Source organism: Oncorhynchus kisutch, linkage group LG10 (genome assembly GCF_002021735.2).
Source record: "Oncorhynchus kisutch isolate 150728-3 linkage group LG10, Okis_V2, whole genome shotgun sequence".
NCBI lineage: Eukaryota > Metazoa > Chordata > Actinopteri > Salmoniformes > Salmonidae > Oncorhynchus > Oncorhynchus kisutch.
This window is the reverse complement of record NC_034183.2, coordinates 10631530-10644020: the sequence shown is the minus strand read 5'-3', so window position 1 is coordinate 10644020 and position 12491 is coordinate 10631530. Positions and strand designations below refer to the sequence as shown.

The following is a 12491-nucleotide window of genomic DNA, read 5'->3' as shown; positions in this document are numbered from 1 at the left end:
ACACTTGTGTGTGCCTAAATGCATCTGTGCATGCGCATGTGTTTGAGTATGTGTGTGTCTGGTGGGTAGTTGGGGAAGGGGGCTCTATGTTTTTTTAGGGCTGGGGGAGAGTAGGCCAGTCCATTCATCCCTCTCCTCTAGGAGAAGGCCTGTGCTTTGTGTTTGGTGGAGGGAAGGTATTCCCAGAGGAACACAATGAATGGAGCATTCTCCCCCCCCTCCGCTTGGACACACAGACTTTTTTTTCTCCCTTCATTCTTGCCCTAGTCTCTCGGTGGTGTCACAAGACATGTGTGTGTGTGTGTGTGTCTGGGCCTCCCGTGTGTGTGTGTGTGAACCTTATAGAACCTCCAGGATCTCGATTCACAGTGTTCAGTGGAATCTGATGGTGACTGTGTTCTTAGAAAAACACTCACACTCTCTCTCTCACTCACACACACGCGCACACACACACATGTAGAAATATGAAAGAACATGTTTTTCCCTTTCCATGCGATGGCAATCAAGAAAGAGTATTTGAAAGAAGCATACCGTAAAACTGAAATTAAACGCTGAATTTCAAATAACCGCCTGTCCCTTTTAATAGCCGGGCAACATTTTGGGAAATAAACCCCTGTTTCAAATAAACTCTGTGTCTAAATGAATTGTTTACGAGGTTAACATGAATTGTTTGAGGTTTAATGTTTGATTTGTTACATTAAGTAATTCTGTAATGACAAAAAAAAATGATGGCATTGCCAGTAAGAAACTTTTATTGTCAAACTGCTAACAGCTGAGAACTGCTGCTAGCTAACTAGCAAGCACAACAAGTCAACAACTTTGGGAAAAGAGACCCCCAGAAATTGTCCCGAAAAGGCAAAATCAAAGAAGAGAATAATTATTCTGTCAAGGAAAAGTAAAAAAAAAAGTTTTTATGGAAGCATACGAAGACAAAATAAATGTAACACAGTGTGTAAATGACAATGTATTAGTTCAGGAAATTACATCAACTCAAATCTAATTTTATTGGTCACATACACATGGTTAGCAGATGTTAATGCGAGTGTAGCGAAATGCTTGTGCTTCTAGTTCCGACAATGCAGTAATAACCAACGAGTAATCTAACCTAACAATTCCACAACTACTACCTTATACACACAAGTGTAAAGGGATAAAGAATATGTACATAAAGATATATGAATGAGTGATGGTACAGAACGGCATAGGCAAGATGCAGTAGATGGTATAGAGTACAGTATATACATATGAGATGAGTAATGTAGGGTATGTAAACATTATATGAAGTGGCATTGTTTAAAGTGGCTAAGTGATACATAAAAAAGAAAAAAAACATTATTAAAGTGGCTGGAGTTGAGTCAGTGTGTTGGCAGCAGTGGTGGCTGTTTAACAGTCTGATGGCCTTAAGATAGAAGCTGTTTTTCAGTCCCTCGGTCCCAGCTTTGATGCACCTGTACTGACCTCGCCTTCTGGATGAAAGTGGGGTGAACAGGCAGTGGCTCGGGTGGTTGTTGTCCTTGATGATCTTTATGGCCTTCCTGTGACATCAGGTGGTGTAGGTGTCCTGGAGGGCAGGTAGTTTGCCCCCAGGGATGCGTTGTGCAGACCTCACTACCCTCTGGAGAGCCTTACGGTTATGGGTGGAGCAGTTGCCGTACCAGGCGGTGATACAGCCCGACAGGATGCTCTCGATTGTGCATCTGTAAAAGTTTGTGAGTGCTTTTGGTGACAAGCCAAATTTCTTCAGTCTCCTGAGGTCACCACGCTGTCTGTGTGGGTGGACCAATTCCGTTTGTCCGTGATGTGTACGCCGAGGAACTTAAAACTTACTACCCTCTCCACTACTGTCCCATCGATGTGGATAGGGGTGTGCTCCCTCTGCTGTTTCCTGAAGTCCACGATCATCTCCTTTGTTTTGTTGATGTTGAGTGTGAGGTTATTTTCCTGACACCACACTCCGAGGGCCCTCACCTCCTCCCTGGAGGCCGTCTCATTGCTGTTGGTAATCAAGCCTACCACTGTAGTGTCGTCTGCAATCTTGATGAATGAGTTGGAGGCGTGCATGGCCACGCAGTCGTGGGTGAACAGGGAGTACAGGAGAGGGCTGAGAACGCACCCTTGTGGGGCCCCAGTGTTGAGGATCAGCGGGGTGGAGATGTTGTTACCTACCCTCACAACCTGGGGGCGGCCCGTCAGGAAGTCCAGTATCCAGTTGCACAGGGCGGGGTCGAGACCCAGGGTCTCGAGCTTGATGAAGAGTTTGGAGGGTACTATGGTGTTAAATGCTGAGCTGTAGTCAAATCAAATCAAATCAAATGTATTTATATAGCCCTTCGTACATCAGCTGATATCTCAAAGTGCTGTACAGAAACCCAGCCTAAAACCCCAAACAGCAAGCAATGCAGGTGTAGAAGCACGGTGGCTAGGAAAAACTCCCTAGAAATTGGGATGAATGTTGTTCATCGACTAGAATTAGTCGATGAACAACATTCTCACATAGGTATTCCTCTTGTCCAGATGGGTTAGGGCAGTGTGCAGTGTGGTTGCGATTGCCTCGTCTGTGGACCTATTGGGGCGGTAAGCGAATTGGAGTGGGTCTAGGGTGTCAGGTAGGTTGGAGGTGATATGGTCCTTGACTAGTCTCTCAAAGCACTTCATGATGACGAAAGTGAGTCATTTAGCTCAGTTACCTTAGCATTCTTGGGAACAGGAACAATGGTGGCCCTCTTGAAGCATGTGGGAACAGCAGACTGGGATAAGAATTGATTGAATATGTCCGTAAACACCAGCCAGCTGGTCTGCTCATGCTCTCAGGATGCGGCTGGGGATTCCGTCTGGACCTGTTTTGCTCATGTCGGCTGCAGTGAAGGAGAGTCTGAAGGTTTTGGTAGCGGGCCGTGTTTATGGCACTCTATTGTCCTCAAAGCGAGCAAAGAAGTTGTTTAGTCTGTCTGGGAGCAAGACATCCTGGTCAACGACGGGGCTGGTTTTCTTTTTGTAATCCGTGATTGACTGTAGACCCTGCCACATACCTCTTGTGTCTGAGCCGTTGAATTGCAACTCTACTTTGTCTCTATACTGACGCTTAGCTTATTTGATTGCCTTACGGAGGGAATAGCTACGCTGTTTGTATTCGGTCATGTTTCCGTTCACCTTGCCCTGATTAAAAGCAGTGGTTCGCGCAGTTTCGCTATAATACTGCCATCAATCCACAGTTTCTGGTTTGGGAATGTTTTAATTGTTGCTGTGGGTACGACATCGCCGATGCACTTGCTAATAAACTCGCTCGCTGAATCAGCGTATTTGTCAATGTTGTTGTTTGATGTGGAACATGTGGAACATATCCCAGTCCAGGTGATCGAAGCAATCTTGAAGCGTGGAATCAGATTGGTCGGACCAGCGTTGAACCAGGTATGGGATATACCAGGCTGTGATTATAATTGAAGAGAATTGATGCTTGTTTCTTTCGGCACGATGTGTGAAGAATCCAGCTGGCTGTACCGACTCCGATGGCGTGTCTCGAGTGAGTCATGTTTCCGTGAAGCAAAGAATGTTACAGTCTCTTATGTCTCTCTGGAATGCTACCCTTGCTCGGATTTAATCTACCTTGTTGTCAAGAAACTGGACATTAGCGAATGGTATGCTGGGGAGCGGTGTGCGATGTGCCCGTCTCCAGAGCCTGACCAGAAGACCGCTTCGTCTGCCCCTTTTACTGCGTCGTTGTTTTGGTTCGCCGGCTGGGATCCGATCCATTGTCCTGGGTGGTGGGCAAAACAGAGGATCCGCTTTGGGAAAGTCGTATTCCTGGTCGTAATGATGGTGAGTTGACGTTGCTCTTATATCCAATAGTTCCTCCTGACTGTATGTAATAAAACGTAAGATTACCTGGGGTACTAATGTAAGAAATAACACGTAAAAAAACAAAATACTGCATAGTTTCCTAGGAACGCGAAGCGAGGCGGCCATCTCTGTCAGCGCCGGAAGTATTAAATTAAGACTGATGGAAGTGAATGCTGGAATTAAACAGAGAGCAAATGCATAAAAGCTGTGTGCATTAAATAGACGCCTGGCTCAAATAGAAGCTTGTCTCTAATAAGCGCCTGTTGAGTTCAGCAATTGAAGCAAATAAACTCCTGGGCTATTAATTTAAGTTTTACAGTACGGAAGGCTGGGATGTTTGTGTTTCCTCTCTGTGCTCCCCTTTACCCATGCTCTTTCCCACTCTAGAGACTACTCATTTAACCAGTTGAACTGCGCTCACACATATTCCCCTCATAGTCTCAACTTCTACTGCTATCTGACCAGACCACCATGTTACCTTTTCCACTGAATATTTTGTTAAATAGTTGAGATCAGATAATCAATGTGCAATTATTAGGGATGTCTAGGTGAGGGGCAAAAAAAGGGGCAAAAAGAGAGAGGGGAGACAGAGAAAGAAAGAGGGAAATAGGAAGTGACCGAGATGCAGTGGTTCAGCTTTCATTTGAGAGAGAGACTTCATTGCTTTAACTACTCAGCTGTTAACTTTTAGAGCTTCCAGGCTCAGATAAAATGATATAGGCTTTGTTGAAACCATACACATGGTAGGTGGGTTTGTGTGTGTGTATCTACTCTCTTACCGCTCTCTCTCATCACTCTGGAAGATATGTGCTTGTGAATTGTGGGCTGTTTTGATGTGATGCTAGTTCCACAGGATATATATCTAATTTTGCCCCTGGGGTTCGGTCTGCAACGAGGTCCAGAGGGCCACACTGAAAATTTGTTATTTCCTCACTGTAAACATTTGCAAAAGATAGTGCTCTTTCCATCATTTTCTTTTTGAAATGTTCGATACTCCCTGACTGTCTAGCTTTAATTTCAGTGATTATTAGTGAGCTGGACACAGTCAAGAAACTGTATAAATGTTCGTCCATTATAATTTCTACACTGTTTTGATTAGGTTTTAGTCATTTTAAAGTATATTTAGTTGTTTGTTTTTTAAACTTAAACTGTATGTTTGACACACCTGATCTAAATTCTCTTTCTCTCTCTATTTATCTCTCTCTCACTCTCTCTCTCTTCCATTTAAATGCTTTATTGGCATAATAAATAATTCTTGTATTGACAATAAAGACAATGTTGAACCATTCAAGGTCAGACTTTATTTGGATAGTCCAGCTGTAGATGTTCTACACATGGTCATACTATCAACAAACTATTGATAAGCAACTGCTTGCTAAAGTTACAGTTAGGTTTAGAATAAGGGTTAGGGTAAGGATAAAGGTCAGGGCAAGGTTAAAGGTCAGGGAAAGGATAAAGGTCAGGGCTAGGGTTAGTAGATAGTCTGTAGAGCAGGGATCATCAACTACATTCAGCCGTGGGACGCTTTTCTCTTGAGCGGATGGTCAGGTGGCCGGAACATTATTACATATCATTTGTAGACTGCAAATTGACCGCAAGAAGCCCGAACAGATATAACATTTGACTAAAACATGATAATTTCAAACCTTGCTTACATTTTATATGATCGCATACTGTGCCTTCGGAAAGTATTCAGACCCCTTGACTTTTCCACATTTTGTTACGTTACAGCCTTTTTCTAAAATGGATTAAATAAATTACAATCCTTGAAAAACTACACACAAGGCCCCCATAATGACAAAGCGAAAACAGGGTATTATTATTTTGGGAAAATGTATTAAAATAAAAAACAGAAATACCTTATTTACATAAGTATTCAGAGCCTTTCTAGTTTCTACAACTTGATTGGATTCCACCTGTGGTAAATTCAATTGATTGGACATGATTTGGAAAGGCACTCACCTGTCTATATAAAGGTCCCACGGTTGACAGTGCATGTCAGACCAAAAACCAAGCCATGAGGTTAAAATAATTGTCCGTAGAGCTCCGAGACAGGATTGTGTCGAGGCACAGATCTGGGAGAAGGGTAGAAAAAAATATCTGCAACATTGAAGGTCCCCAAGAAGACAGTGGCCTCCATCTTCAAAGGAAGAAGTTTTGAACCACCAAGACTCTTCCTAGAGCTGGCCGGCTGGCCAAACTGAGCAATCGGGGGAGAAGGGCCTTGGTCAGGGAGGTAACCAAGAACCCTATGGTCACTCTGACAGTGCTCTAGAATTCCTCTGTGGAGATGGGAGAACCTTCCAGAAGGACAACCATCTCTGCAGCACTCCACCAATCAGGCCTTTATGGTAGAGTGGCCAGACGGAAGCCACTTCTCAGTAAAAGGCACATGACAGCCCACTAGGAGTTTGCCAAAAGGCACCTAAAGACTCTCAGACCATGAGAAACAAGATTCTCTGGTCTGATGAAACTAAGATTGAACACTTTGGACTGAATGTGCAGCGTGACATCTGGAGGAAACCTGGCAACATCCCTACAGTGAAGCATGGTGGTGGCAGCAGCATGATGCTGTGTGGATGTTTTTCAGCGGCAGAGACTGGGAGAGCAATCAGGATCGAAGGAAAGATGAATGATGCAAAGTATAGAGAGATCCTTGATGAAAACCTGCTCCAGAGTGCTCAGGATCTCAGGCTGGGGGTGAAGGTTCACCTTCCAACAGGACAACGACCCAAAGCATACAGCCAAGACAACGCAGGAGTGGCTTCGGGACAAGTCTCTGAATGTCCTTGAGTGGCCCAGCTAGAGCCTAGACTTGAACACAATTGAACGTCTCTGGAGAGACCTGAAAATAGCTGTGGAGCAATGCTCCCCATCCATCCTGACAGAGCTTTAGAGCATCTGGAGAGAAGAATGGGAGAAACTCCCCAAATACAGGTGTGGCAAGCTTGTAGCATCATACCCAAGAAGACTGCCAAAGGTGCTTCAACAAAATACTCAGTAATGGGTCTGAATACTTGTGTAAATGTGATTTTTCAGTTATTATTTCTAATACATTTGCACACACACACACAAAAATGTTTTTGCTTTTTCATTATGGTGTATTGTATGTAGGTTGATGAGGGGAAAAAAACTATTAGTTCAATTTTAGAATAAGGCTGTAAAGTAATAATGTGTAAAAAGTCAAGGGGTCTTTCTGAATGTAGCGTATCTCTCTATTGTGCGTGGTGATATACTTGGGAACAGATTTCCTAAATTAATATCACAGTATTTTATGTCCAACAATAAAGATTTAATGGAAATAATAATATATATATATATATTTTTAAATCACGGGTCACCAGTTGGGGAACCCTGCCATAGAGCATCAACAGCTGGACTATCTAAAGGAAGTGTTACATAAATACACTAAGAATCATTCATTAGAAACAGAAGAACAAAGAGAAAAGAAGAAAAAAAACATTTAGAAATATTAATCAGAAAATGTATAAGTAGGACAACTATTGAACTCACTCTGTTTCTCTCAGGTGCAGGGTCACATGCCTCCTCTGATGATCCCAGTGTTTCCTCATGACCAGCGATCTCTGGCCGCTGCCGCCGCTGCTGCACAGCAGGGCTTCCTCTTCCCACACAACATGTCCTACAAACCAGGTACACACACACACACGCGCGCGCACGCGCACACACACGCACACACCTGCGCACGCACGCGCGCACACACACACACACGCGCGCACACGCGCACACACGCACACACATGCGCACGCACGCACGCACTCACACACACACACACACACACACACACACACACACACACACACACACACACACACACACACACACACACACACACACACACACACACACACACACATCAAATATTTGAGTTACATGTGTCTAAGTAAAGATTTGGCTCTGTCTCCCTCTCTGCAGTATTTCACTCTCTTTCCTTTCTCTGTATCGTGCTCCTCTTGCAGAAACCTCCATATCTATTGTCACTGTGCTGTGTCAAACAAGGTCCTGACAGGATTCCCCACATTCACTTCATACACTGAACAGCCCAGGATGTGAACCAAATGGCACACTAATCCCTTTATAGTGCACTACTTTTGACCAGGGTCCATACATGCTCAGAAAAAAAGGGTACGGTTAGGGTACAATATTGTTCCCAGGGGTCCAAAAATACACATAAAATACCTTCAGAGGTACATACAGTTGAAGTCAGAAGTTTACATACAGGTTAGCCATTTAATTTTAAACTCAGTTTCTCACAATTCCTGACATTTAATCCTAGTAAAAAGTCCCTGTCTTAGGTCAGTTAGGATCACCACTTTATCTTTAAGAATGTGAAATGTCAGAATAATAGTAGAGAGAATTATTTATTTCAGCTTTTATTACTTTCATCACGTTCCCAGTGGGTCAGAAGTTTACATACACTCAATTAGTATTTGGTAGCATTGCCTTTAAATTGTTTAACTTGGGTCAAAGGTTTTGGGTAGCTTTCCACAAGCTTCCCACAATAAGTTGGGTAAATGTTCACCCATTCCTCCTGACAGAGCTGGTGTAACTGAGTCAGGTTTGTAGAACTCCTTGCTCGCACACGCTTTTTCAGTTCTGCCCACAAATTTTCCATAGGATTGAGGTCAAGGCTTTGTGATGACCACTCCAATACCTTGACTTTGTTGTCCTTAAGTCATTTTCCCACAACTTTGGAAGTATGCTTGGGATCATTGTCCATTTGGAATACCCATTTGCGACCAGGCTGATGTCTTGAGATGTTGCTTCAATATATCCACATCATTTTCCGTCCTCATAATGCCATCTATTTTGTGAAGTGCACCAGTCCCTCCTGGAGCAAAGCAACTCCACAACATGATGCTGCCTTCCCGTGCTTCACGGTTGGCATGGTGTTCTTCGCCTTGCAAGCGTTCCCCTTTTTCCTCCAAACATAACAATGGTCATTATGACCAAACAGTTCTATTTTTATTTCATCAGACCAGAGGACATTTCGCCAAAAAGTACAATCTTTGTCCCCATGTGCAGTTGCAAACCGTAGCCTGGCTTTTTTTATGGCGGTTTTGGAGCAGTGGCTTCTTTCTTGCTGAACAGCCTTTCAGGTTATGACAATACAGGACTTGTTTTATTATGGATATAGATACTTTTGTACCTGTTTCCTCCAGCATCTTCACAAGGTCCTTTGCTGTTGTTCTGGGATTGATTTGCACTTTTCGCACCAAAGTACATTCATCTCTAGGAGACAGAACTAGTCTCCTTCCTGAGGGGTATGACGGCTGCGTGGTCCCATGGTGCTTATACTTGCGTACTATTGTTTGTACAGATGAACGTGGTACCTTCAGGCATTTGGAAATTGCTCCCAAGGATGAACCAGACTTGTGGAGGTCTACAGTTTTTTTTCTGAAGCCTTGGCTGATTTCTTTTGATTTTCCCATGATGTCAAGCAAAGAGGCGCTGAGTTTGAAGGTAAGCCTTGAAATACATCCACAGGTACACCTCCAATTGACTGAAATTATGTCAATTAGCCTATCAGAAGCTTCTAAAGAAGCCATGACATAATTTTCTGGCATTTTCCAAGCTGTTTAAAGGCACAGTTAACTTAGCGTATGTACTGTAAACTTCTGACCCACTGGAATTGTGATACAGTGAATTATAAGTGAAATATTCTGTCAGTAAGAATTACTTGTGTCATGCACAAAGTAGATGTCCTAACCGACTTGCCAAAACTATAGTTTGTTTACAAGAAATTTGTGGAGGGGTTGAAAAATGAGTTTTAATGACTCCAACCTAAGTGTATGTTAACTTGCCACTTCAACTGTATGTCCTCACATGGTACTGTTCGATATCTTTAGGGTATATGTGTGGATAATCTAGTATAATGGTCAATTCCTTTGCCAATTTTTGAATATAAAAGGTACAATCATCACACTCTCAAAAACAATCATTATCATATTTCCCAGCATGCTCTATTGCAATTATTTGAATTGTTTGTTTAATAACATACATACATTTTTCTAAACGAACCCATTCTGTTAGTAGTTAGAATTATTGCACCCTGTTGGCTGTTCCAGTTTCAATACTTTCGGTAGTCTCATTTATCTAGTGTCCCTACCTTGGCAGTCGTTCTAAATGCAGGTTGCAGGTGATTAAAAGTTCACATTTGAAATGTATCTCCAGTCTGACTGGATTCCAACAGGAATTGCATATCACTCTGCAAACCAGCATGATGTGACTTGTCCAATGTGGCCTGCAAACCATGAGTTTTAGACTTCTCTGTTGGGATTTAACTAGGCTGCCAAAGTATGGCCTTATGATATATGTAATGTATTGTCATAAAGAGTTTGTCTATGATAAAATATTCACCTAGGCCATTAGTTGGTGACGGCTACAGGACTGAAACTCATTTAATGCAACAGTCATGGGTGGTACTAGTAACTCTAAAATCCACTTGAAAGGCGCTCTGGGAAATATGCAAATAAGGCTTTACACCCTACAGTGTTAAACAACACACAATTTATTTATTTTTGCCACATAAAAGGAACAAACTGCTTGGTCACTGTGTTGGTACCCTAAAAGGCAAATGTGGTCAAAAGTAGTGCACTACAATAGGGAATAGGGAGTCTTTCATATTTTAGGACAAAACAGTGTTGTAGTCATAAAAAAAAAAAGATTGAACCTTTATTTAACCAGGTAGGCTAGTTGAGAACAAGTTCTCATAGAGTTACACATGGAATTAACAAACATACAGTCAATAATACAGTAGAACAAAAGAAAACAAAAAGTCTATATACAGCATGTGCAAATGAGGTAAGATAAGGGAGTTAAGGCAATAAATAGGCCATGGTGGTGAAGTAATTACAATATAGCAATTAAACACTGGAATGGTAGATGTGCAGAAGATGAATATGCAAGTAGAGATGCTGGGGTGCAAAGGAGCAAGATAAATAAATACAGTATGGGGATGAGGTAGGTAGATAGATGGGCTGTTTACAGATGGGCTATTTACAGGTGCAGTGATCTGTGAGCTGCTCTGACAGCTGGTGCTTAAATATGGGTCTCCAGCTTCAGAGATTTTTGCAGTTCGTTCCAGTCATTGGCAGCAGAGAACTGGAAGGAAAGACGACCAAAGGAGGGATTGGCTTTGGGGGTGACCAGTGAGATATACCTGCTGGAGCGCGTGCTACGGGTGGGTGCTGCTATGGTGACCAGTGAGCTGAGTAAGGTGGGGCTATAGCTAGCAGAGACTTGTAGATGACCTGGAGCCAGTGGGTTTGGTGACGACTATGAAGCGATGGCCAGTCAACGAGAGCTTACAGGTTGCAGTGGTGGGTAATATTTGGGGCTTTGGTGACAAAATGGATGGCACTGTGATAGACCGTGTCCAATTTGATCATTCTTGTCTACGTTATGAAGTGTGTCAATTTGAGAATGTTGGAGGTTTCATATATACTGCTGTCAAAATGTTGTAAATGAACGATTCATGATTCACAAACAAATCATGTGTTGTAGAAATGAGTTTGTTTGTGAATCATTATTAGTTCATTTGCAACATTGTGACATAGTTTCAACCAAGAATTGTTAACTTCCTGGTTAGTCATTTAAGGAACAATAGATAACTAACGGTGGAATGTTATTGTTTATGATGTTCTGAAAGCATTTCAGTTACACAGCACATCTGCAACATGGAATTTCACTCTTTCACACACTTGCTCAGACACACACACACACACACACACACACACACACACACTCACAGACTCCCTTTCTAGGCAGGAACTATAATCACCACCTGCTCTATCTTTTCTCCTCCTTTCCCACATTACATTATTTTCCCATGGTGCACTACTTTTGAACAGAGCACTATTCACTACATAGTGCACTACTTTTGACCAGAGCCCTATGTAGGGAATAGGGCTCTGGTCAAAAGTAGTGCACCAGTCCTTGTTTTTGAGCAAGAACATAACATATCTTAATTTTTTTTATTTTTTATGTTACTCTAAAAAAAATAAAACCATAAAATAGAGTAACAAAGTTATCCCTCTAAGAAGTATGGCTGTGGTAATGGTTATAACTTTTTTTTGGTTTGTTTACAGTATTTTTATTTTAACATTGAGGCGGACATGGAAAGCCTTTTAGGACAAACAGTGGGGTTTCTGCAGAACATTCTGGTGCTAGATTGTTAAAAGCCTGCTGGATTCATGAGTGCATCGCAATCAGGAATCTTACTGTTAGAAGTTAGAAGTCGTACTGCTCGGAGAGAGCAGAGGTGCATGGACTCTACTGGGATCCATGAGTACAGACATAACACATTAGTAACCTTTGACAAACGCTCATGCCACAATTCATTATAGGCCTGGGCGGGTTCGTCGAGAGGCTAGTAGGCTGTGGGTTTTTGTATGGAGGAAATAGACATGAGGAATACATCTACCATAACTTGTGGGTGAGAAAAACAGAGTTAGAGAGTGTGAGGGACAGAGCGAGAGAACCAGAGAGTGATAAACAGTCAGAGAGACTGGAACCAGAGAGTGATAAACAGACAGAGAGACTGGAACCAGAGAACGATAAACAGTCAGAGAGACTGGAACCAGAGAGTGATAAACAGACAGAGAGACTGGAACCAGAGAACGATAAACAGACAG

The 12491-nt window shown here is 42.5% G+C and overlaps 1 protein-coding gene across 4 annotated transcripts in view; it reads left to right on the top strand.

Moving 5' to 3' along the window:
- Positions 1–12491, top strand: part of LOC109897717 (transcription factor SOX-6) — a 174748-nt gene that overhangs the window by 109606 nt on the left and 52651 nt on the right. For all 4 annotated transcript variants that reach the window (XM_031833047.1, XM_031833044.1, XM_031833045.1 and 1 more), the window contains one exon: positions 7365–7488. In XM_031833047.1, coding sequence (XP_031688907.1) covers positions 7365–7488 — 124 coding nt within the window. The remainder of the gene's footprint in view (positions 1–7364; positions 7489–12491) is intronic.